This window comes from Mercurialis annua, linkage group LG4, assembly GCF_937616625.2.
Source record: "Mercurialis annua linkage group LG4, ddMerAnnu1.2, whole genome shotgun sequence".
Classification (NCBI taxonomy): domain Eukaryota; kingdom Viridiplantae; phylum Streptophyta; class Magnoliopsida; order Malpighiales; family Euphorbiaceae; genus Mercurialis; species Mercurialis annua.
Window position 1 is genome coordinate 28,774,157 of NC_065573.1, and position 24,808 is coordinate 28,798,964.

The window sequence follows — 24,808 nt, forward strand, 5'->3', positions numbered from 1 at the left end:
TATGGAAGAACGACGAATCGACGGCGGAGCGAAGACGAACCGATGGTGGGGCGAAGGCGGATCGTTGGAGGAATGACGACGGAGTGATAAAGAAGAAGAAAAAAGTGGAAAAGAAGAAAAAACGGAGAAGGAGAGAGAGAGAGAGAGAGAGAGAGAGAGAGAGAGAGAGAGAGAGAGAGAGAGAGAGAGAGAGAGAGAGAGAGAGAGAGAGAGAGAGAGAGATACATGTTAGAGTAAAGATACAATGTTTAGCGTAAAAAATAATAAAAAGTAACAATTATTATAATAAAAAAAGACATTAGAGTAAAAAAAATAAAAGTGCTAAAAAGGCGTGATATTATTTCTATCTTTTTCTTATTGATGTACAAATTACTATTATTTTAGTAAATGGAGTGTTTTCCCTTATGTTCTCTAGAAAATTCTATTCTAACGCATCGCACATTTTATTTTTTATTCCACCGTATCTTACATTTTGTTTTCTTAACTCCAACATATTAGGTTTTTTTAACTCTTAACATATTAGGTTTTTTTTTTTAAAATAGTTATAAATAGTTTTTAAAAACACAATTTGATGTAGTTTAAAATTTATAAAAAAATTGAATCAAGAATACGAATAATTTTTTTTAATTATGCCAGAATAGGAAAATGTGCAAATTCGGTGAGTGTTAAGTCTAATTTGAAAACGAGCCAATAAGCAAAGTTTGAATTGGTTGAGGCGGATTTAAAAAAGGGAAAATCTAACTACTAACCACTACCTAATAATCGGCAAAAATATAAAAACCACTAACCAATAACGTAATTAGATTCCACCTCTGACAAAAACAAAATCTCTCCCTCAGATGTGAAAATTATCTCACAAATTGAGCCGCTCAACTTCACTTAAAACTCGACTTCAATCTATAGGCACACTAGAGTGGCTAGCAGCGCTCCCATGTTTTTAGTCTGGAGTCATCTTATTCTATCCAGCCGAATCGGAATGTGATACTAAATAAATGTTGGCCAAATGTACATACAAATACATTCATGATTTATGAGCTAAAAATGGTAACTACAACAATAGGCTAGACATCAAACTTAAAATCTTTATATGATGAATTAGTCAGTTTCTATTTATTTATATATTCCACATTCTTTTTATATCTTTCTAATATTGAATTCTATCATATTTGTTATTCAACTAATAGTCTTAAAAGATATATGATTGGTTATCAAGAATCAATAATTCATATACATGATGTTGGAATGGTTGATCTGGTGGAGAATTCATTTATTTAATTAGATTAACGTTATTCAAATTGAAAATGCACGTATATAGTTATGTAGTATACTCCAATACATGATAAAATTTCAAAAATATATTGTATGTATATATTAAATTTGTACATTGTAGTACATGATATCTTTACAGCTTGATTCTAAGAGTTTAGAAAACACAGATGGAAGGAAATAATTGAAAGAATGTTACAGCATCAACCTATTATGAATTAGTTAGGAAATAATCATGCAACATAATTTTCCACCCACACTGCTCTAAATTAATTTAGGCAATTGGAGTAAAATTGCAATAAAAGGTTTGGAATTTAGGTAAAATAATAAATATTAAAATATTTGAATAGAAATAAAATTTATAATTATGGTAAAAGATCTGGATCTTCTTGAACGTTTATTTTTTTCATTGGAAAATTTTCTAATAATTGTAAATTCCTATTCTTGAATCCATTTTCAAATAAGGAAGAAAGGGAAAATGTTTGGCGTACAATACTTTATTTAGAAGATATATATGTAAAGTTTTTTTTGATTAAATACATATGTAAAGTTGGTATATCAAAATCAAGAAATAAATCCAATAGGATATTCTTGTATACAAATAAACAAAGTCACAGAATTTGAAAAGCTTGCAAAGAAGATATTCTTAGTAAATATGACCATAAAATTGCATGCATTGCGTGATCATATTAGCCTAAAGATAGCAATATATATTCTTATGACCTAAGTAAGAAATTTTCGATAAGAATATATATGCTTATAACTTCCCTTGTTAGATATAAAATTTCTAATAAAAACTTGAAAATTTGATTACTCATAGATCAAAAAAAGTTTAACAAGATGAAAAATTATTTCATGAACGCCCTTCTCTTCAACCTTGCTACCATTTTTCTTTTCTTGAACTATGCAATGAGCATAAATATAGATTCCATCAACGATAATTGCAAGAAAGCAGCGGCTATTGATCAAAATTTTAGCTACGACTTTTGCGTTGCGTTTCTTCAAGCCGATCCCAAGGCCGAAACTGCAACTCTTGCCGATTTAGAGCTCATATCGATCAACTTGGCTATATCGAATTCGACAAATATAATCTCTCATATTTCCCAGCTTCTAAATCAAAAATCTTTGGACCCCTACATTAGTGGTGCCTTAAAAGATTGCTTGAAGCTTTACAATGATGCAAAATCTGATTTACAAGATGCTATTTCTGATTTAAAGTCCAACGATTATTATAAAGCTAATAGTGATGTTAGTGCTGCCATGGATTCATCAACCACTTGTGAAGATGGTTTCAAGGAGAAGAAAGGTGTGGTTTCTCCAATGGCAAATGACAATAAATCGTTCTTCCAAATAACCGCAATTATTCTTTCTTTTATGACGTTGGCTCATAAATAGAATTCTTCTAATTGTTTATGTATAAGAACTTGCTTAAGTTGGCAAGATTTATAAGTACAATAATAATATTAAAGCTTTATATTTCTATATCTTCTTTGTTCAAGGATTGATATCTTGGTTTTAAAATTTTAGTACTGGCATCTTAAATGGACTAAATTAGCCGATTTTAAAATAATATATCAACTTATCATTCAATTAAGTAGTGCAATTGTATAGCTTACGCTGAGGAATATGCTGGATTTTGAGCAAGATCAAGACGTATAATGTATGGATAGACTATGGAGCCACAGTAAAGATAATTATTGATCTTGACTGCGCTTGAGATCAGCATTAAACTTGCATCATGGTAATGATTTATTAACTTCCCTTCCAAATTCACCACAAAAACCCCTCCCATGTCTGAATCCATTCCTCCTATGTACTTCTGATCACCAATTTCCTGTCACAATTGTTTGGTAAACAAAATTAATTTGTGAACTAACATCTTTCTTCACAAATCCGTCACAAATTGTAACGGTTTTTTGACAAAATACCTTTTAAATCCTTCACAAATCCATCACAAACTTATTTTACAACAAAATTATATTTTTATTTCTAATCAATTAAAATAATTACTATAATAATAATCTAAATTACTAGAACAATAAATAAAATTCCTAAAAAAAAGGAAAATGAATATGATATAAGTTTAATGGTTATATATACAAATTTTTAATAATATCAAAATCAATCTAAGTACGGATATTACAAAATACAACGATAAAAAAGCTACTACGGTAGAGTATTATTGCTTTTAGAATATTATTGCTTCACGCAAATTGCATGAATTAGCTGGGGTAGTTGATTATAAAAGTCCCTAAACTTTTAAATTATTTTATTTTGGTTATAGAACTTTAATTTGTTTCATATAAGTGATTAGGCTTTACCTTTATTTTGACGAGAAAGATATTTCATCACTAAAGATATAAATATCAAGTTAAATGATTATGTGTTTGCATAAAATAATTACAAAATTTAGGGTAATACCAGTGCAATTGAAACTAAAACTCGAGAAATAGAGTAAAATTGACGAATTTGAAAATTTAAAATATAAGCGAAAAAATTAAAAATAGAATATTTTTATATAATCTAACCTAAACTACTAGAAATTCTTAGATAAATTCATCACGTCATCCGTGAACTAAATCTATCACATTATGGTATGTCATTAATATAATGGCACTATCGTAATAGTACTATTTAAAATGTGTAAAAAAATAATAAATAAAATTACGATAGTGCCACTATTTTAATAACATGTCATAATATGATAGGATAGTTCAGGGATAACGTGGTGACTGAATCTGCCTCAAAATTCCTCACTAAACTAGAGTCTGATATAAGTAACTAAACACCGATGCCACATATGTATTTCAATAAAATAATTTAAAAATTTATAACTTTCAAAATCGATTACCCATCTAAGGCCATACATATGTAATGGTGTTAAGTTAGATATTACCATGGCTGCTGCAACCCAGAAGTGGCCACGTCCATTGTAATGTATGTTGTCAGGATATCCAGGCAGCCTAAAAAAGTGTTCTATGCTGCCTTTCTTTTTCCCTTCTATGTAATATTTTCCACATCTTTTCCTTCAATTGCCAAAATTCGGAACACACAACATTGTTATAATCACTCCATTAGCAGAATCCTAATTAAAATAAATAAATTGTTGAGAGAGAAATAATTTCTTTCCAGTGGCAGAATCAGAATTTTTTTTCAGCCCGGACGCGAGAGAGAAAGAACGAAAGGTTGCTTACTTTGGGGTTTCGCAGAAAACAAGATAATCTTGATCAGGAGAAAGAGCAATCCCGTTAGCGAAGTAGAGATCACGGAGCAGAACTCGAGTTGTTTTAGTTGAAGGATCGTAGCAGAGTAAGCGACCGTGGGGCTTCTGTTCCAGAAGATCAACCAGAAATTGAGTGAGGTTATATTTATATGAAGCATCTGTAAAATATATTTTCCCATTTTTTGCTATATCTACACCGTCTGTCAGCTTGAATTTTAGGCCTTCTGCCTCGTGAGTTAGCACTGTAATTGCACCATCTCTACTTATCTTCAATAGCCCCTACAAGTTATATTCACAATAAAAATAACATGTTACTAAATACTAATCACATGAATCATGAATTTCTAACTATTTAGCTCAATATTACCAACTCTAGAGATTCCTAATGAATCAAAACATTGGTCGATTTTAGATTGAAAGTTTCTCTTATGAATAGATTTAATCAATCATTCTTTATTAATTTCTCATATGAAATCTCACTTCCTATAGGTATCATTTTTTAAGAGTGCATGTTAAATTGTTTTAAAATCATTCATAAAAAAAAAATTATATTAAAATTTGATTATTAAAAAAAACTTATAATTTTATGAATTTTTATTCAATCTTAACGGTGTAATTTTTAAATTTATACATTTTCTAAATTTAAAATTCATAAATATATGAATTTCAAAAACTCTCAATTCACATTGTTATATTAATATTTTCCAAAGGTATAAAGATATCTTTTTTTTTAATGGCTCATAAGCTATTTTAAACGGTACCAAAAAAGCCATTAATTTTTTGTAAAATTGCATATAAACCCTTTTATTTTTTTCACTTAACCCCTCACAATATTAATGTCTATGTGTATTTCTTCAAGGTTATGATTTATGAACTCTATTTAAAATATTTAGGACATAGACAGCAAAGAAATAAGTAAAAAGTTTATATGATCTTATTGAAAAACTTGAAGGATTGTTATGTGCATTCTACCATTAATATTTGAAGTCATGGGTCCTCTTGTTCTTCCTTTTCCATAAACAAATTGAATGATAAAGAGTAGTATTTCGATACAAAGATTTCTATACAAACCTTATATGCATCAGCTACAATAACTTCACCTCCGAGTCCTAAGGCGAGTCCAAGCGGTCTACCTGTAGTGTTAACCCAGTTTTCCACAACCGTGTCACCTACAGACTCAGTTACTGTCACTCGCTTGATCCACCCATCAGAACAGCCCGTATAAATTATCTTAGACTTGCTATCATACACAATATCTTCAGGTCCAGCCAAATTTCCCAGACCCAACAAATATGATCCTTTCAGGATTTGATCGTCCTTCATCATGGCCGTAGGAAAAGGGTGAGTCAGCTCGTCGTTGGGCGAGGGAGGCGAGTCGAACCAGTCTAATCGGTAAAGTAAAATTGCTCCTAATATAAGGATTATAACTGAGAAAATGATTATACTTAAAAATGGACATGACTTCTTCTTTGAGATGAATTCAGATGTCATTGTTATTAGTTTGCAAGAGAACAAATAAAGAAAGACAAAAATTTAATAAACTAAAACCTAAAAATATATATGTACGTAAGAGACAGAATGCGTGACAAAGTTTTACTATTTGTTTGTGTTTTGAAGAGTGTAAAATTGATTAATTTGTATAACTGATATATTAAGAAAATAGGAAAAAGTTTGAGTTCAAATACCCAATTTTTATCTTATGAACAAATAGATACAAAACATTAATAAAACAAAATAAATGTGAAGATAATAAAATATAATTTATGAATAACCCGATCTTCTGTTTGATAAATTTTTTTGCATTCATCCAAAATCTTATATATATAATCTATATACTTACGTAATTAAGAAGATAAAAAAATATTCTCATAAATTCCCGACTTAGATAAAATATTTATTTAATTTTTAAAAATTGTTATAATTAATAGATAATTCTCATTAGTTTTCCAACTTGAAAAGATACTTATACCAAATAACCATTTTTATGAATTTTAAATTTAAATTAAACACTTGTTTTGATTTTTAAAATTATTATTAATATATAATTCTCATTAGTTTAACAAAATAAAATATGTATTTACTATTTTGTAAATTATTAAATATTATATATTTGATATCATTCATTATTGTATGAATTATTTTAAATATATGATTATTAATTAGATTCCGTGCAAATACACGAATTTACGACTAGTTAATAATATAATATAGGTACATATATATTACACTACTAGAAAATAGAGAATTATCGACGAAAGTTTTTTTATTTAATAACGGATTTTAGCTTGTTACCAACGGAAAACTTAATTTACCAACGGATTTCAGTCTTTAGCGACGGAAAAATCCGTTGCTAAAATGCAGTTTTCTAGTAGTGTTATAAATTTAAATAGTACTCCTTAGGAAGACGAGTTGGTCGTCTTCCTAAGGAGGAAGACGGCCAGATCTCTGGTCGTCTTCCATGGAAGGAAGACGACCTGAGCGTCTTCCTAAGGAGGAAGACGACCAGATCTGGCCGTCTTCCTCCTTAGGAAGACGACCAACTGCTGGTAGGAAGACAAACCAGCTCGTCTTTCTCCCATGGAAAACGAGGAGGTCGGCTTCCATGGGAGGAAAATGCGGAGGACGACGGCGCCCGACCGGGGGTGGGTTAGAATACGCGGATGGAGTATTTTATTAATTATTTAGTAATTAAATTAATATTTTTTAATGATATATTAAAAAAATTATTTAAATTAATTATAATATCAAATAAAGTAGCAAGTTCGAATAAAATCGGATTTAAATTTATATAAAATAATAATATTTATTGTATTTTTAATTTGTGAAAAGAATATCTTTTTGTTTAAATATAACATTAAGCCTTATTTTTTTTAATAATAAACATTAAGCCCTATTTAGTATACATATATAAATATTAAGTATTGATTTGGACCTTTTTAAGTGAAAAAAGGTCAATTTAATGCTTAAGGGTGAAATTGAAAACGAAATGTGTGAATTTGGATAAAATTGGAGATTTTATAACGTTAGGGTGCCAACAAAAAGGGGATAAAAGGTGGAGGTTTTTTCAGAGGATTAACCTAAATTAAATGAATAAATTGAGACATTTTTCTAGTTTTAACGAGGCTCAAGCTCAAAGAGAAAGAAAGGAAAGAAATAATTAAGGTGATAGAACAAGTGATTAAGCACGTAAATTACAGCCTCACACTCATTACATGAGCAAAGATAAACAAGACTATAGAAATTAGTTTCGCATTTGTAATGGTTAGTTGTAATTGTATAGCTTATAATATGGAGACATAAGCTGGATTATGAGTAAGATCAAGACGTAAAATGTATGGATAGACTAAGGAACCACAATAAAGATAATTATTGATCTTGAGTGCGCTTGAGATGAGCATTAAACTTGCATCATGATAATGACTTATCAATCTCCCTTCCAAATTCACCACAAAAATCCCTCCCTTGTCTGAATCCAGTCCTCCTATGTACTTCCGATCACCTACTTCCTGTCACAATTATTTGATTTTAGAATATTATTTTGCTTTAACATATGTAATGGCTTTAACGTAGATATTACCGTGGCTGCTGCAACCCAGAAGTGGCCATGTCCATCGTAATGTATGTTGTCAGGATTTTCAGGCAGGCTAAAAAAATCTTCTGTGCTGCCTTTCTTTTCCCCTTCTATGTAATATTTCCTACATCTTTTCCTGTAATCATCAAAATTCACACACAATATTATAACTCATTAAAATACTATCTGCTCCGACCGCGACTCAGTACATTTGCACCTCTCCGTATAACCACTTCATTAGCGGAGTCATAAAATAAATAAACGAGCGAGAGAGCAATAGTTATTACAGTAGCGGACAGTGGCGAGGTCATAATTTTTTTCAGTCGGGACGAGAGAGAAATAAAATGAAAGGTTGCTTACTTCGGGGTTTCGCAGAAAACAATATAATCTTGATCAGGAGAAAGAGCAATTCCATTAGCAAAGTAGAGATCGCGGAGCAGAACTCGAGTTGTTTTAGTTGAAGGATCGTAGCGGAGTAAGCGACCATGGGGCTTACGTCCCATAAGGTCAACCATAAACTGACTGAGATTATACTTATATGAAGCATCTGTAAAATATATTTTCCCATCTTTTGCTATATCTACACCGTCCGTCAGCTTGAATTTTACGCCTTCTGCCTCATTAGTTAGAACCGTAATTGCACCATCTTTACTTATCTTCAACAGTCCCTATATGTAACATTCATAATAAATGTAATATGTTAATCACTAGTGATGAAACTCTTAACTATGAAGATAAACTTGCAAATTTAGAGCTATGAATTACCTTATATGCAAAAAAATGAATGATGAAGAGTAATGTTTTCTATACGAACCTTATATGCATCAGCAACAAGAACTTCACCTCCAGGTCCTAAGGCGAGTCCAAGCGGTCTACCTGTAGTGTTAACCCAGTTTTCCACAACCGTGTCACGCACAGACTTAGTTACTGTCACTCGCTTGATCGACCCATCAGAACAACCGGTATAAATTACATTAGACTTGCTATCATACACAATATCTTCAGGTCCACGCAGCTTTCCCAGACCCAAATAGTCCGATCCTTTCATGACGTGATCAGCTGTAGGAAAAGGGCGAGTCAGCTCGTCGCTGGGAGAGGGAGCTGAGTCGAACCAGTCTAATCGGTAGAGTAAAATTGCTCCTAATATAACAATTATAGTGAGAAAATGATAGTACTTGAAAATGGACATGACTTCTTCTTTGAGGTGGATTCAGATGTGGTTCTTGCAGGCATTATTATTAGTTTGTAAGAGAACAAAGAAAGACAAAAATCTTATAAACTAAAAACTAAGAATTGATAAGAGACAGAATGCGTGACAAAGATTTACTGTTTGTTTGTTTGTTTTAAGTTTGTGTTTTGAAAAGTATAAAATTGATTTGTATAACTGAATTATTAAGAAATTAGGAAAAATTTGAGTTCAGAAACCCAATATTTATCTTATGAACAAATATATACAAAACATAATAAAACAACATAAATGTGAAGACAATAATATATATTTAATTAATAAATCGATCTCCTATTTGATAAATTTGTTTGCATTCATCCGTAATTTTATATAATGTAGTAAAGATAGATATGGATTATATATATAAATAGTATAAAAATAGATAAGAATATCGATTAATTTAACATAATTTGTCATATTTTCATGGTCGGATCAACAGTTCTCATCTGATAATTAATGCAGTGCTAAATTAATATAACAAATCCCTCAATTGCCGCATGAGTTAAAAATTAGATATGTTTATGGGTCAGGTTTGGATTAGGTTTCATATTCGCTATCTGAGTCGGTTTTTACATTGCATATATGCGGATTGAGCCGGAATTTTAGGCTTATAAGTGAAATTATGTAAGACAAGTCTAATTAAATACGCCTATAAAATAGCATGCTCTTTTTAGATTTGGGCTTAGCTAGGCCAGATTTGGGACAAGCAACTAGTGTTCAAGTCACCTTTAAAACGGGTGGACGTAACAGACCGAACGAATATCCAAATTCATGAACAAGTCTATTTAAAACTATTCATAAAAAATCTATTTAAAACTGATACAAAATTGTAAAAGTATTATCACTTGAACCTTAAATAATATTTGAAATATCAAAAATATAAATATTAATTTAAAACATTAAATAAACAATGGATAAAACACCAATTCAATTATTACAATATTGAATCTGAATGTCCATTAGGAAGCTCACTAGTGCCATTAGCTTTGTCCCTCAAAACATACTTTTGCACCTTCCCATTAAAATTGACAGGCAGATTTCCAAAAACTATAGTCTTAGGAACCATATGGTTAGGCAATTGAGCTCCGCAATACTCAATAATCTCTTCAGCATTAGCATCAAATCCTTGTTTTAACCTAACAAAAGCACACGGCACTTCTTTCAAAACAGCATCAGATTTTCCGACAACTGCAGCTTCCAAAACCTTAGGATGACTTAACAACACAACTTCAACTTCTAATGTACTTATAATCTCCCCTTCAGTCGTAATTATGTCCTTGGCCCGATCCTTCATCTGTATGCTACCATTCGGATGCCGAACTCCGAGATCTCTCGTATGATACCATCCCCCATTAAAAGCTTCTTGAGTTGCTTTTGTGTTATTTAGATATCCTGACATTAAAATGTTCCCCCTGAACATGACTTCCCCGATAGTTTTTCCGTCACACGGCACGCTTTTCATTGTTTTCGGATCTTTCACGTCGATGCCTTCAATCAAAACGTTATGTAATCCAGTAGAGGAGCCTGTAATCTTGTTTTGTTCGTCCAATTCGAGTTTGCATGGCCGAACAGTGACCGGACCTAGCATTTCCGTCATTCCATACCCGTCCGTGACATGAAACCCTAATTCTTCAACTTTGTTAACGGTTTCAGAATTTAATAAACCACCAGCTACAATGACATTCACTTTTTTATTATAAATTATTCTTCGTTCTTCCGATGAAGAATTCGCAAGAACGTTCAAGATCGAAGGCGGACCGCATAATTGAACTACATTATGAAGCTGAATTGCATCAAAAATTACATTAGCTGCGACGGGATTTCTGATGAAAACGTTAACACCGCCAACAGCCGCCATTGCCCAAGTTAAGCACCACCCATTACAGCGAAACATATCTAATGTCCACAGAAACGCCGCCGTTTGTCTCACATCACATCTCAATATTACCGCCAAAGAATTTAAATAGGCAGCTCTATGGCTATACACAACACCTTTAGGGTGACCGGTTGATCCTGAAGTAAAACTGACTGAAATCGGATCACATTCGTTCGTCGGTCGAATTACTTCAAAATCATCGGACTTTCCCATTGCTAGAACATCATTATAATCCAAGCTACATGGTGATTTATGGTTATTATTTTTAATTGAGGAAGTTTCTGTATCATGATCATCAGAAATTAATATAATCTGTGGTGGGTTGACATTTTTGGTAGAGATTAATATGTCAATTGCTTGGATGGCAACATTAATGTATTGGTAATCCACAAAAAATAATTTGGGGTTTAATTGGTGTAGAACTAATGCTAATGTGGGTGGGTCCAATCTGGTGTTTAGTGCAGAAAGAACTGCGCCGGCCATCGGAACACTAAAATGCAGTTCGTATAGTGCTGGAACATTAGGAGCCAAAGCTGCAACCTGCTCATTGATGAAAATTTAAATTTATTTGCATAATCTACTATTGTTTTCAAAAATATATAATGTTGTTATTCTTGGCTCTTTTTGAGTTTTATGTAGGGGGTGCACTATTCAGGTATAACCAAATCAATAGACCGTTTTAATTTGATTTGATTTTTGGTTTTTGATTAATGCGGTTTGGTTACGGTTAATAATTTTATATAGTTTAGTTAATTTGGTTCTGTTTTTAGTATGAAATTTCCGAATTAACAAAACCAACTAAATTATATATATATATATATATGCTATTTTTGTAATTTTTTAGAATTTAGATATCAATTTTCCGCCTAAATTATACATAAATACAAATTATTACCAAAATTAATTTTTTTTAATAATTAGTTTTAATAAAATTCAGTTATTTGGTTAATCAAAATAATCGACTAAATCGAATAAATATTTTGGTTATGGTTTGGTTTGTATTTTATTTTGGTTTCAATTCGGTTATAAAACGTAAAATTAATTTGGTTTGATTAATTTGATTTGAGTTCATGCACACCCCTAGTCTATTCAAAAAATTTAAAGTCTATAAATCTAATTTTATTTGGTAATTTCATTGTAACTTTGTCAAATATTTTTCAATTTATCTATTTATTTCAATTTTCAACAGAATTTGTATTAACATTTTGATTAAAAAAAATTATGTATTAAAAATGTAAAATCTAACTCTTATGTCAAAAAAATTAGAAACAACCAATATTCATTTACAAATTATCTATCTTTCAGTATTTGAGGCCAAATATAAGAAAGTTTAAAGCACGAAATGAATAAACAGACAAATAAATATAGTATTGAGGTGAAAAATTGATTTAACTAAATTGATTAAAAAATATTAGACATAATTGTAAATGTATATAATATACCGGGATAAATTTATAAAAATTCGAAAGATTTTGATTTTTTTTAACACCATTAGACTTTCAAATAATATTTTACTTCTCTAACTTAAAATAAACAATCTATAACTGTTCATTAGTGTCCTTAAGTCTTTTATAAAATTCATTCTCGTATTTTATAATAAGTTTTGTTTATGCGTAGGTTTATGGTATGTGTACTAATTCGGAAGTCAAACCAAAAAATCAAATCAAACCGAATCAAAAAAAAAACTGAACCGAATAGAAAAGTACTTAATATGATTTGGTACGATTTTGGTTTATAGAAATTGCGGCTTTCGTTTTCGGTTTGATTTTAAAACTAGGGCACTGAATTTATTAAACATTAACACTTTCATTAAAAATTAATCATCACTAGTATATTAAGTAAAAATATTAATTATAAATATAATTTTAATGATGATTTATTAAATATTTGTGTTTTTTATAACGGATAAATCTACCAGACAAAACCAATTCCGAACCGAATATGTGGTGCACCAAATCAAAAACACTGTAAACGGGACTACAAAATTTGATTTTGATTTTTTATAGTATTTGGTTTGGTTCGATTTTAGTACTTTGCATCCTATATCGAACCGAGCTATGCACATGAATTTCTTGTGTTTAAACTATCATTGAAAAGAATATTGCTATTTAACATATCTTTTTTATCAATTGTCTAGGGTGCAGTTTATGACATTTAGGAATTTTCATGGACTTTGATGATCGAAGGGTATAACACAATGCAAGTAACCTTTAATCAACGTAGTAATTTTTGAGAAATGCCACATAGGAACGAAGTCTTTATCTAACCAAATATGCTTTTTTGTTAGTTGTTACGTGTTGATTGGATAAAGAGATAGTGTTAGTCAAAACAATATAAAAAATTTGCTAATGGAATCCACATATTTTATGGAAAATACTGAAATGCTGAAGCATCCCTTTTGCATCTAAATTAAAACAGAAATTAGTAGTTATTTTTTTCATATTACCCGTTAGTAAAGATCTTGTATGTCGTGTTATATAAAAATAGAAAAAAATATAAACTTTTTAGGTGGGATATACAAAAATAGAATATATGTTTTAAATGGAGCGAAAGACACAATAATCATTACAATTAAATATTGACATAATTTTTTCTTTTGAAGATTATCTAAGAAATTTAGTTTGTTATTGCAATTAAATTTATGATTGATTCAATTGGTTTAATTATTGGATTGGCCTAAAAAGACAACGTTAAAAATTGGATAATTATTTATTTTATTATTTACAGAGAATAAATGTAACTATATATGTAAGTTTCATATAAGTTTATATTAAGTTAGTTAAAGTTTTATAATAGTTCATACGAAATTGATAACAATTTTATATGAATGTCGTAATAGTTTAAAATCTATTTCAAATGAGTTTTATAAGTTTCATAAAAAAAAATGCCTTCATATTAATTTTATAAGTGAGAGAAATTTTACAAACTAAATTATTTTCGTTGTGCAATTAGGGGTGAGCACGGATCTTGGATATCTCCAAAACCGAACCGAAAACCGGACCGAAAATATCCAGGACCGAAAAATATCCGCTGACCATTGACTTTTTCCGAACCGAACCGTACCGAAAATTTTATTGGTACGGTTCTGGATCTTTTATAAATAACCGTACCGAGAACCGAACCGAACCAAAGTACCGAACTTATACCCGAAGAACCGAAATTATATATATATATATATATATATATATATTATTCTAATTTTCATTTGATTATTATATTTGTATTAACTTTGAATTACTAAAAATTAAAATTGTTTTATAAAATTAAATAATATATATTAAAAATATTAGTCTATATATATATATATATATAATTATTAATTTACATAAAAACAAAATACTTATATATTTCAATGAAAATTATATGAATTTGTTAAATATTTAATAATTATTAAAAGTAATTTTATAAATTAATATGAACAACACATGTTCATTATTTTCTATCATTGACCAAATTACATAATTTTAACAAAAATGATATAATTTTAGACTTGAGAATATTTAAAAGTACCCTTATCAAATAATCAAAAAATTAGTATTAAATCGAACGATAATATACATGTTGTGCCTTTTTATTTTATTGATGATTATTTACTGTTGGAAAATTATTGAATTTAAAAATTAAAAAAGGAAAAAGTGCCTTGTAACTTGAAATGAGAAGATAGAGAGTTTTGTGGTTTTCCCACATTACTTAGGAAAACTCAATACATTGGGTTTATAAACTTGGTCTTTCTCATATGGGTTTGGGCCCCAAGGGGTACCCAGTTTTGTGAACGGGCTAGGAGTTACATCCTACCCGATTTACCACACACGCGCGCCGTCCGTCCGATCGGCCGGCCTGGCCTGGTCTGGGTTGGGTGGTTCGGCTAGCACTTTATTTTTTGCATACAAAAGTATTAATGATTTTTTATTCAATTATTTTGTAACTGTAATGACTCTTCCACTCCATCTGACTGTTGCTGTTTTTCTTCATTAAATCAGAAATCATTTTCTGTATTTATTGTTCACTCAGCAGCTATGTTTTCTTAGCCTATAAATACTGGCTTCATTTTTCATTTTAAACACACAGAAACACAGAGCAATACAGGCAAAGTGTTTTAGAGCTGATTTCACAGTGCAGTGTGATCAGTATTTCTGGCTGTTTTATCCTAGGGACGCCGCGGTTGATAGTCAGCTTTGCACCTCCGAGCTGTGCCGCGAAACGTTTAAAAGAGAGCGACCTAGTCCGCGACTCAGCCTCATCATATTCAGTTTTACAGCAATTGTATCAACAATTTTTAGACGTGTCCCTTTACAATTGCTGCCATGAATACCGATGAGGTTGCTGCCTACGGTGCTTCTACTGTTGATGCCAACAAACCATTCCGGTTTGAAGGCTTGCATTTCAAAAGATGGAAACAGAAGACTGAATTTTTCCTAACCATCAAGAAGGTGGTTTCTGTTTTGACAATGGCAATACCTGTCGTTGATGAAACTGCTGAGGAAGAAGAAAAGGAAAAACAGAACGGTGAACTTCAACAGTGGATGACTAATGATTACTTGTGCAAGAATTTTATTCTCAATGCACTAAGTGATGATCTCTATGATTACTACAATGATGGAAAGACTGAAAAAGAAACTTGGGAGGCGCTGCAAAAGAAATATGATACCGAGGAGGCGGGGACTAAAAAGTATGCAGTCAGCCGCTACCTTAAATATCAAATGAGTGATGAAAAATCTGTCGAGGCGCAATCCCATGAATTGCAGAAAATAGCTCATGAGATCATCTCCGAAGGTATGGTTCTTGATGAACAATTTCAAGTTGCTGTTTTAATTGACAAATTACCTCCTTCGTGGAGGGACTTTAAGAATTCTCTCAGGCACAAAACAAAAGAGTTCTCGCTGGAAAGCTTGATCACTCGTCTTCGGATTGAGGAAGAGGCGAGAAAACAAGATCTAAAAGATGAAGTGCTGGTTGTTTCTAACAACACAAGGAAGTTTAGTTCGATGAGTCTGAAGCCTAATGGCAAGAATTTTAAGAATCAGAATCGCAACTCGAACCAAAACCAAAATGTGAATCGCAACAAAGCGAACCAGAATGGTAATCCTTCAAGGAACCATATTGTGAAACAGGCACCACCTGTTAAGAATGACCTGCCACCATTTCTATGCTTTAACTGTGGAAAACCGGGTCATATGGCACGCAAGTGTCGGAACAAGCCAAGTACTGCTCCACAGGCTAACTTGACTGAAGAGCCTTTTACGGCTATGATAACAGAAATGATGGCTGAGATCAACCTTGTTGGTGGATCAAGTGGTTGGTGGGTAGACACAGGCGCTAATCGCCATGTTTGCCACGATCGTGCTATGTTCAAAACATACACTGCCGTGGACGATAAGAAAGTATTACTGGGTGATACTCACACCACTACTGTCGCTGGAATTGGAAGTGTTGAACTGAAATTTACTTCAGAAAAAACACTAATCTTGAAGGATGTGATGCACACTCCTATGATGAGGAAGAACTTGGTGTCTGGCTATCTTCTCAACAAGGCTGGATTCTTTCAGACTATTGGTGGAGATATGTACACCATTACTAGAAATGGTATTTTTGTGGGAAAGGGTTATGCTTGTGAGGGTATGTTTAAGTTGAATGCTGAAATTATCAATAAAGATGTTGCTTCTGTTTACATGGTTTGTGATTTTAATACTTGGCATGCAAGACTCTGTCATGTAAATAAAAGGATAATTAACAACATGAGCACCCTAGGATTAATTCCTAAAATGAACCAAACTGAGTTTGAAAAATGTGAATTCTGTAGTCAAGCTAAGATAACTAAAAACTCACATAAATCAGTATTTAGAGAATCTGAACCTTTAGATTTAATACATTCTGATATATGTGAACTTGACGGTACCTTGACCAGAAATGGTAAAAGATATTTTATCACTTTTATTGATGATTGTTCTGATTTTACACATGTGTATTTGATGAAAAATAAAAGTGATGCACTTGACATGTTCAAGTTATTTGTAACAGAAATTGAAAATCAATTCAATAAGAAAATCAAGAGATTTCGCAGTGATAGAGGTACTGAATATGAATCTAGCTTGTTTATAGAATTCTATAACTCACATGGTATTGTGCATGAAAGAACAGCACCTTATTCTCCTGAAATGAACGGTAAAGCCGAAAGAAAAAATAGAACACTTACAGAAGCAATAGTGTCTATTTTATTGAATTCTGGAGCTGCTTCTTATTGGTGGGGTGAAATTCTGTCGACTGTTTGTTATGTACTCAACAGAGTCCCGAAATCAAACAGGAAGATTTCACCTTATGAGATCCTAAAGAAAAGACAACCAAATTTGTCTTATTTGAGAACTTGGGGCTGTTTAGCCTATGTTCGGATTCCTGATCCGAAACGAATAAAATTAGCAAGCAGAGCCTATGAATGTGTTTTCATTGGGTATGCAGTCAATAGCAAGGCTTATAGATTTTATGACTTGACTGCACGAGTTATTATTGAATCAGTAGATGCTGATTTTTATGAACAGAAATTTCCTTTTAAATTAGGAAATAGTGGGGGCGAATCATCTAGTAATGTTCATGTGGTCAGGAATAATGAGATTACTAATGATAAAGAACCAGAAATCAGAAGAAGTAAAAGAGCTAGAATTTTGAAAGACTTTGGAACTGATTTCCATGTCTATTCTTTAGAGGAGGATCCTACGAACCTCCAGGAAGCTTTAACTTCATTAGATTCTGATTTGTGGCAAGAAGCCATAAATGATGAGATGGATTCATTAGAGTCCAATCATACATGGCATTTGACTGATCTGCCTCCCGGTTGCAAAACCATAGGTTGTAAATGGATCTTAAAAAAGAAATTGAAACCTGATGGTACTGTAGACAAATACAAAGCTCGACTTGTAGCCAAGGGTTACAGACAACGTGAAAACGTTGATTTCTTTGATACCTATTCACCTGTTACTAGAATAACATCCATTAGAGTGCTGATTTCGATCGCTGCGCTATATGATTTGGTCGTACACCAAATGGATGTTAAAACTGCTTTTTTAAATGGTGAACTGGAGGAAGAAATTTACATGGATCAACCTGAAGGTTTTGTAATACATGGTCAGGAACAGAAGGTGTGCAAGTTAGACAAATCTTTGTATGGTCTAAAACAAGCACCTAAGCAATGGCATGAGAAATTTGATAATCTTGTCATCTCAAATGGATTTAAAGTGAATGAAAGTGACAAATGTATTTACTACAAATCTGAAAAGGAACTTTGCACTTTCATATGTCTTTATGTAGATGACTTGTTGATTTTTGGATCAAATATTCATGTTGTGAATGCTGTGAAATCAATGTTGAGTGCCAACTTTGATATGAAAGATCTAGGTGAAGCGAATGTCATTCTTGGCATAAAGATAACTAGATCTGAAAAAGGAATTTCTTTAGATCAATCTCACTATGTTGAGAAGATTCTAAAGAAATATAACTACTTCGACTGTAAACCTGCATGTACACCTTATGATCCAAGTGTAAAACTTTTTAAGAACACTGGTGATAGTGTACGACAGTCTGAATATGCGAGCATCATTGGCAGCCTTCGGTATGCCACTGATTGTACTAGACCCGACATTGCATATGTCGTTGGATTACTGTGCAGGTTTACTAGTAGACCTAGTATTGAGCATTGGCATGCTATTGAAAGGGTTATGAGATACCTTAAAAGAACAATAAATCTTGGATTACATTATCTGAAGCATCCTGCTGTACTTGAAGGGTATAGTGATGCAGATTGGAATACATTGTCAGATGATTCCAAAGCCACGAGCGGCTATATTTTCAGTATAGCTGGTGGAGCTGTTTCTTGGAAATCAAAGAAACAGACGATTCTGGCTCAATCTACGATGGAGTCAGAAATGATAGCACTAGCTGCTGCTAGTGAAGAAGCAGGATGGCTAAGAAGCCTGCTAGCTGAGATTCCTTTATGGGAAAGACCGATACCAGCTGTGTTGATCCATTGCGATAGTACCGCGGCTATTGCAAAAATTGAGAACCGTTATTATAATGGTAAGAAACGACAGATACGTCGTAAGCACAGCACTGTTAGAGAGTTTATCTCAACAGGGGCTGTTAGAGTGGATCATGTACGCACTGATGATAACTTAGCAGATCCTTTGACGAAAGGATTAGCTAGAGAGAAAGTCCATAAAACCTCAAAAGGAATGGGACTATTGCCTATTGAATGAATCATCCATAATGGTAACCCGACCTAACTGACTGGAGATCCCAAGAAATAGGTTCAATGGGTAATAACAAGTTATGAATGATATGAGCCAGAACATGCAAAATTAATGCATGATTCCTAAAGCGAGAAGAGGATGAGTTAATAGAATCTCTTAATGAAGTCTATACTCCATATGGAGTGGAGTACCTAGCTATAGGAGTACTCTTGATAGCTTCACCTTTGTGAATGTGGAAGTGGGGCCGCTTCCTATGAAATTTGAGGCAAAATTTCTAGAGCGTTCACTAAACTGGGATAGACGTGCAGGGCCATAAATGCACGGGCTTTAGAAAAACACTTATGAAAAGAACGTGCGTGGTTTGATGTCCGAGATAGAGTTCAAGACTACGAGTCACTCTTGTTGAATCAGAATCTTACTCACTACGCAAAGGTTCAAATCGAAAGATACCTTTGTTTATGCACAATCTTAACAGAAATTGCTCGAGAAACTATTTTTAAAATTCAAAGTGGGGGATTGTTGGAAAATTATTGAATTTAAAAATTAAAAAAGGAAAAAGTGCCTTGTAACTTGAAATGAGAAGATAGAGAGTTTTGTGGTTTTCCCACATTGCTTAGGAAAACTCAATACATTGGGTTTATAAACTTGGTCTTTCTCATATGGGTTTGGGCCCCAAGGGGTACCCAGTTTTGTGAACGGGCTAGGAGTTACATCCTACCCGATTTACCACACACGCGCGCGCGCGCCGTCCGTCCGGTCGGTCGGCCGGCCTGGCCTGGTCTGGGTTGGGTGGTTCGGCTAGCACTTTATTTTTTGCATACAAAAGTATTAATGATTTTTTATTCAATTATTTTGTAACTGTAATGACTCTTCCACTCCATCTGACTGTTGCTGTTTTTCTTCATTAAATCAGAAATCATTTTCTGTATTTATTGTTCACTCAGCAGCTATGTTTTCTTAGCCTATAAATACTGGCTTCATTTTTCATTTTAAACACACAGAAACACAGAGCAATACAGGCAAAGTGTTTTAGAGCTGATTTCACAGTGCAGTGTGATCAGTATTTCTGGCTGTTTTATCCTAGGGACGCCGCGGTTGATAGTCAGCTTTGCACCTCCGAGCTGTGCCGCGAAACGTCTAAAAGAGAGCGACCTAGTCCGCGACTCAGCCTCATCATATTCAGTTTTACAGCAATTGTATCAACATTTACTTGTGATAGTTGAAAATATAAAAAAAGAATGAATGAGTAGCTAATTAATTTTAAAAATCAAAATAATATATTATAATATAGTAGATATCACATTTTAAATAAAATAATATCCGTGGTTTTAGTGATATCCGTACCGAACCATTAGGACCGAATCCCCGTACCGAACCGTACCGAAAAATAAAATCTCCGAACCGAACCGAACCGATTATTGGTACGGATCCGGATATCCAATTTTTTATATCCCCGACTTTTGATTTGGTTCCGGAGATTTGTCAATCCCCGAATTCCCCCGAACCGTGCTCACCTCTATGTGCAATATTTACATTAAATTATTCATTATGCCATATTTGTATCACTAAAACCAGTTAACTTTAAATATTGCATTGTTATTTATGCGTATAATCAAAGTGATCACGCAAGTTGACATGAAGTCAGTGGGAGGTGACCCAGAAGAGAAGTACACTTCAAATTTTCTTTCCAGGCTTTATTATGCTATTTTTATAGTCCTTTCTTATTTTATTTTTCAATAATTTTAACTTTTTATGAGCTTATGCATTTTTTTATAGTTATATATTTTTTATTAAAATACTAGCTAACATGCAATAAATAAAAGAAATAAGGCTTAATGGCAAAAAAAACCCAAACCTTTACAACTTGTTGCAATTATATCCAAACCTTTTAATTTTTGCAATAATATCCAAATTGCATTATTTTGTTGCAATAATATCCAAATTGCACTTTTTGTATGAATTTTTTTGAGTTTTTTGTCATTTTTTGGGACTTTTACTATATTATTATACATCAAAACATAATAATAGCCTAATATCTTAATTGAAAACAACAAGTTTAGCCATCAATTTGACTATTATTGCTACAAAAAATGCAATTTGGATATTATTGCAACAAAAAAAATGCAATTTGGATATTATTGCAAAAATTAAAAGGTTTGGAATAATTGCAACAAATCGTAAAGGTTTGGGTTTTTTTTACCATTAGGCCAAGAAATAAAGTAAATAAATCTCTACTTTTCAAAATATTTTAATACTCAAGATGCATGTAGTTGCAATTCAATTAGCTTGATGATATCATAAACGATTATTTAGGATATGTTATTTGTATATGAATAATTATATCTAGAAATATAATAGTATTACCAGGTCATACTATTACATCTTTAATTCAAGATATTTTGACTCGCTAATTAAGAGTAGACTGGTTATCTAAAAATATCACATCTTTTTTAATTTTTTTTCGTTTGTGACTCAAATTATCAATTTTATCTCATTTTTTATTTTTTTAATTTCAATTTTAATTAATTATTCAAATTAGAATAGAAAAAATTAAAATATGTCCTTCATATTACCTCATATAGTTCCCATTGCCTTTTTTTACCATCAATAATTCCAAATATGAAGGGTATATTAAAAAAGACTTACTCCAATTTAAACAAATGGCTATAATTGAAAATAAAAAATGGGTTAAAATTGACTATTTAAAAGTTTGGGTCATAACAAAACAATCGAAAAGTTATTATATTTTTCAAATAATTTATCCTTAATTCTATATATCCACATATCTGAAAAATAATTTGGATATATAGTCCGATACGTCAATTTGACGAATTGAGATAATTATATATTGAATTTGTTTGTGAACTGATCTAATTTAGTAGATCTAAATAAGTAATCCACATTACAAAATAAACATTACGAATGTAACAATTTCAATTTATAAAATTAGCATATCAAACTGCAAATTTTTTAAATAAGATATATTTATTAAAATTGTCTAACTCATGGATGTTTAAAATAATTTTGCATGAATGTTAAATAACCTAAAAAAAGTAGAAATTAAAAAAAAAAAGAACTTACAATATGACCAGGAGCAATCCCCAAATGGAGAAAAGCAGAAGCAAATTTGAGGCATCTCTCATAAGTTTGTCTCCAAGAAAATCTGAGAGTTGCATAGATAATGGAAGTGTTGTCTGCATAAACAGAGGCTGCTCTTTCTAAGAAGCTAATTGGGGTTAAAGGTATGTAGTTGGCTGAGCAATCAACAACTCCCTCCATTGCCTCAAGTCTTCCTCTCTATACAATTTTAAGTAACCTTATGTACTTTTTATACACCAAAAGAGAAGGCAAATTTATTTCTAGCTTTGACTAAATTATTAAAAATAATTTTAATGGTATAGGCTGCCAATTTTACGAATTTTAATAATTACATCCAAACCTTTAATATTAAACTAATCTACATAGTAATTTTATTTCTTTAACTTAATTTTATAACAAAATAGTCCACGGTTAAAGGAAAACTATAAAATAACAAAAATTTATCTATTTAGTTTTATGAAAATTTATATGTAATTATTTAATAAATTTTATTACAATATTAATCTTTTAAATTTTTTAATGTAATAAAAATAATATAGGGTACTGAATTATATTTTAATTTTTATCAATTAGTTTTCAACCTTTTCATTTATTTTTTAAATATATTGTCATGATTATAAAATTGATTGATTACATTGTCGGATTTTTAATTTTTAAAAAAATTATTTTTGCCATCTAATAGAGTCTGGGCTGCGACATGTACCTTGTTGATCGGACGGTAATGAACATATTATAATAAATTCAATTATTATAAAAATGGTACTCCCTCTATTTTTTTTTAGCTGCCATTTTAGACAAATGTATTTTTCCATCAATAGTTATATATTTTTTTAGGAATTTAAGATAACATTAGCTATCATTTTCCAAATTTATCCCTCCCCTAATAAATGACTATATGACTCAACTTACAAAAGCATCTAGGGTGAGGATTTTCGCACTCCTTTCATTTATATCCACACTCCATTTTATTATAAATGGACCATATTACCCTCTCTTTTGTTTATTTTATCCTTTTGTTTTTACGGTTCATCCCCAACCCGCCAACTTTCAATTTTTTTTATTGGATGAATTCATCACCAACTTTGCTAATCCACGTAAATTATTATATTTTTATTCATATTTTTTTTTATTTTGATTAAATTCAATAGAGGGACTAAAAATCAAATATTTTATTGAAATTTTTAAATTTATGTACTTTTATTTTGTCAAAAACAAGATGTTGCGTTTTTATTAAAATGAAATTTTAAAAAGAGTTGATTTAAAATGCATTAATATGTTAGTTCATTGCTACGAGTTTATTTAATTTGACTAAATTTAGAATAATTAATTTTCTGCTATAAAATAGTTTATATTTTAAATATGAATATATCATGGAATTGCATGTAGATAAATTGTTTGTTAAATATCAACTTTAAATTATATTTTAAATATTTATAATAAATATATGATATAAAATTAAAACAATAAAATAGAGAATTTAATTTTTTTAATTATTAGCGTTTAATTAACTAAGAATAACAAAAATATAAGAAATATAAAAATTTAACCGTTATCTTTCAATCTTCCAAATGAAAATACTAAAATTTAATTCACCAATTATAATTTAAAGAAACTCCAAAATAAATTATCCTAATAAAATTTGACAGAAATTATATTTTGAGCCAATGTTTTATTTTTTAATAATTAAAAAATAAATAGACGGCATCTCAGCCATTTCAAATAATATAAACTTAAGTTCTACATATATGATTTTGAATTTTTGATGGTACCAGTAAATGGGGGTAAAGACAAATTAATGAAAATCAGGAAAGGATAATATAGTCAATAGAAAACAATTTGGAGTGTGAAAATCAACTGTTGGAGTGCAAAAATCTCTGCCCAAGCATCTACTATATAGTAGGGTTATTTGAATATTTACTCCCATAATTTAAGACAAAAATCTCACTTTTTTAATATGTACAATTTTAGTTAAATGGACAAATATTTAATTAGATGAATGCATACTTTAAACTCTTTCTGTATTTAGTTTCTTTTTCTGCATATGAAAAGAGTCTGGATACGGATTTTAGGCAGGGGCGAAACCATCCTATGGCTACCGAAGTTTTTCAGAAATGCAAAAAAACAGTTAAAAAATAAAGATAAGTTTACAGAAAATTTAAAGTTAAATGAAGGTTAAGTGTGGTTTATCTCGAACTGAAAATAAATTATAATTCATTTTTTTAAGGTTCGTTATCCATCACTACCGATTTAGATATAAATCTGAGGGAAAAAAACATCCATAGAATTGATGATTTCCATGTCAGCGCAT

General features: G+C 31.2%; 3 protein-coding genes and 1 pseudogene across 3 annotated transcripts; 1 reads left to right on the forward strand and 3 right to left on the reverse strand.

Annotated features, from left to right (window-relative positions):
- The first annotated feature begins 2,050 nt into the window (after positions 1–2,050).
- Positions 2,051–2,731, forward strand: LOC126676509 (putative invertase inhibitor). The gene has a single exon (XM_050370725.2). The coding sequence runs from the start codon at positions 2,107–2,109 to the stop codon at positions 2,659–2,661; it is 555 nt and encodes a 184-aa protein (XP_050226682.1). The 5' UTR covers positions 2,051–2,106; the 3' UTR covers positions 2,662–2,731.
- A 77-nt stretch (positions 2,732–2,808) lies between these two features.
- LOC126676508 (protein STRICTOSIDINE SYNTHASE-LIKE 6-like) lies at positions 2,809–6,042 on the reverse strand. The gene is made up of 4 exons (XM_050370724.2): positions 5,561–6,042; positions 4,461–4,768; positions 4,163–4,292; positions 2,809–3,100 (listed from the first exon to the last, which is right to left on the reverse strand). The coding sequence occupies exons 1-4, from the start codon at positions 5,978–5,980 to the stop codon at positions 2,879–2,881; spliced, it is 1,080 nt and encodes a 359-aa protein (XP_050226681.1). The 5' UTR covers positions 5,981–6,042; the 3' UTR covers positions 2,809–2,878.
- A 1,593-nt stretch (positions 6,043–7,635) lies between these two features.
- LOC126676507 (protein STRICTOSIDINE SYNTHASE-LIKE 5-like) lies at positions 7,636–9,395 on the reverse strand (annotated as a pseudogene).
- A 773-nt stretch (positions 9,396–10,168) lies between these two features.
- Positions 10,169–22,704, reverse strand: LOC126676129 (butanoate--CoA ligase AAE1-like). The gene is made up of 2 exons (XM_050370258.1): positions 22,483–22,704; positions 10,169–11,704 (listed from the first exon to the last, which is right to left on the reverse strand). The coding sequence occupies exons 1-2, from the start codon at positions 22,678–22,680 to the stop codon at positions 10,223–10,225; spliced, it is 1,680 nt and encodes a 559-aa protein (XP_050226215.1). The 5' UTR covers positions 22,681–22,704; the 3' UTR covers positions 10,169–10,222.
- Between the last annotated feature and the right edge of the window lie 2,104 nt (positions 22,705–24,808).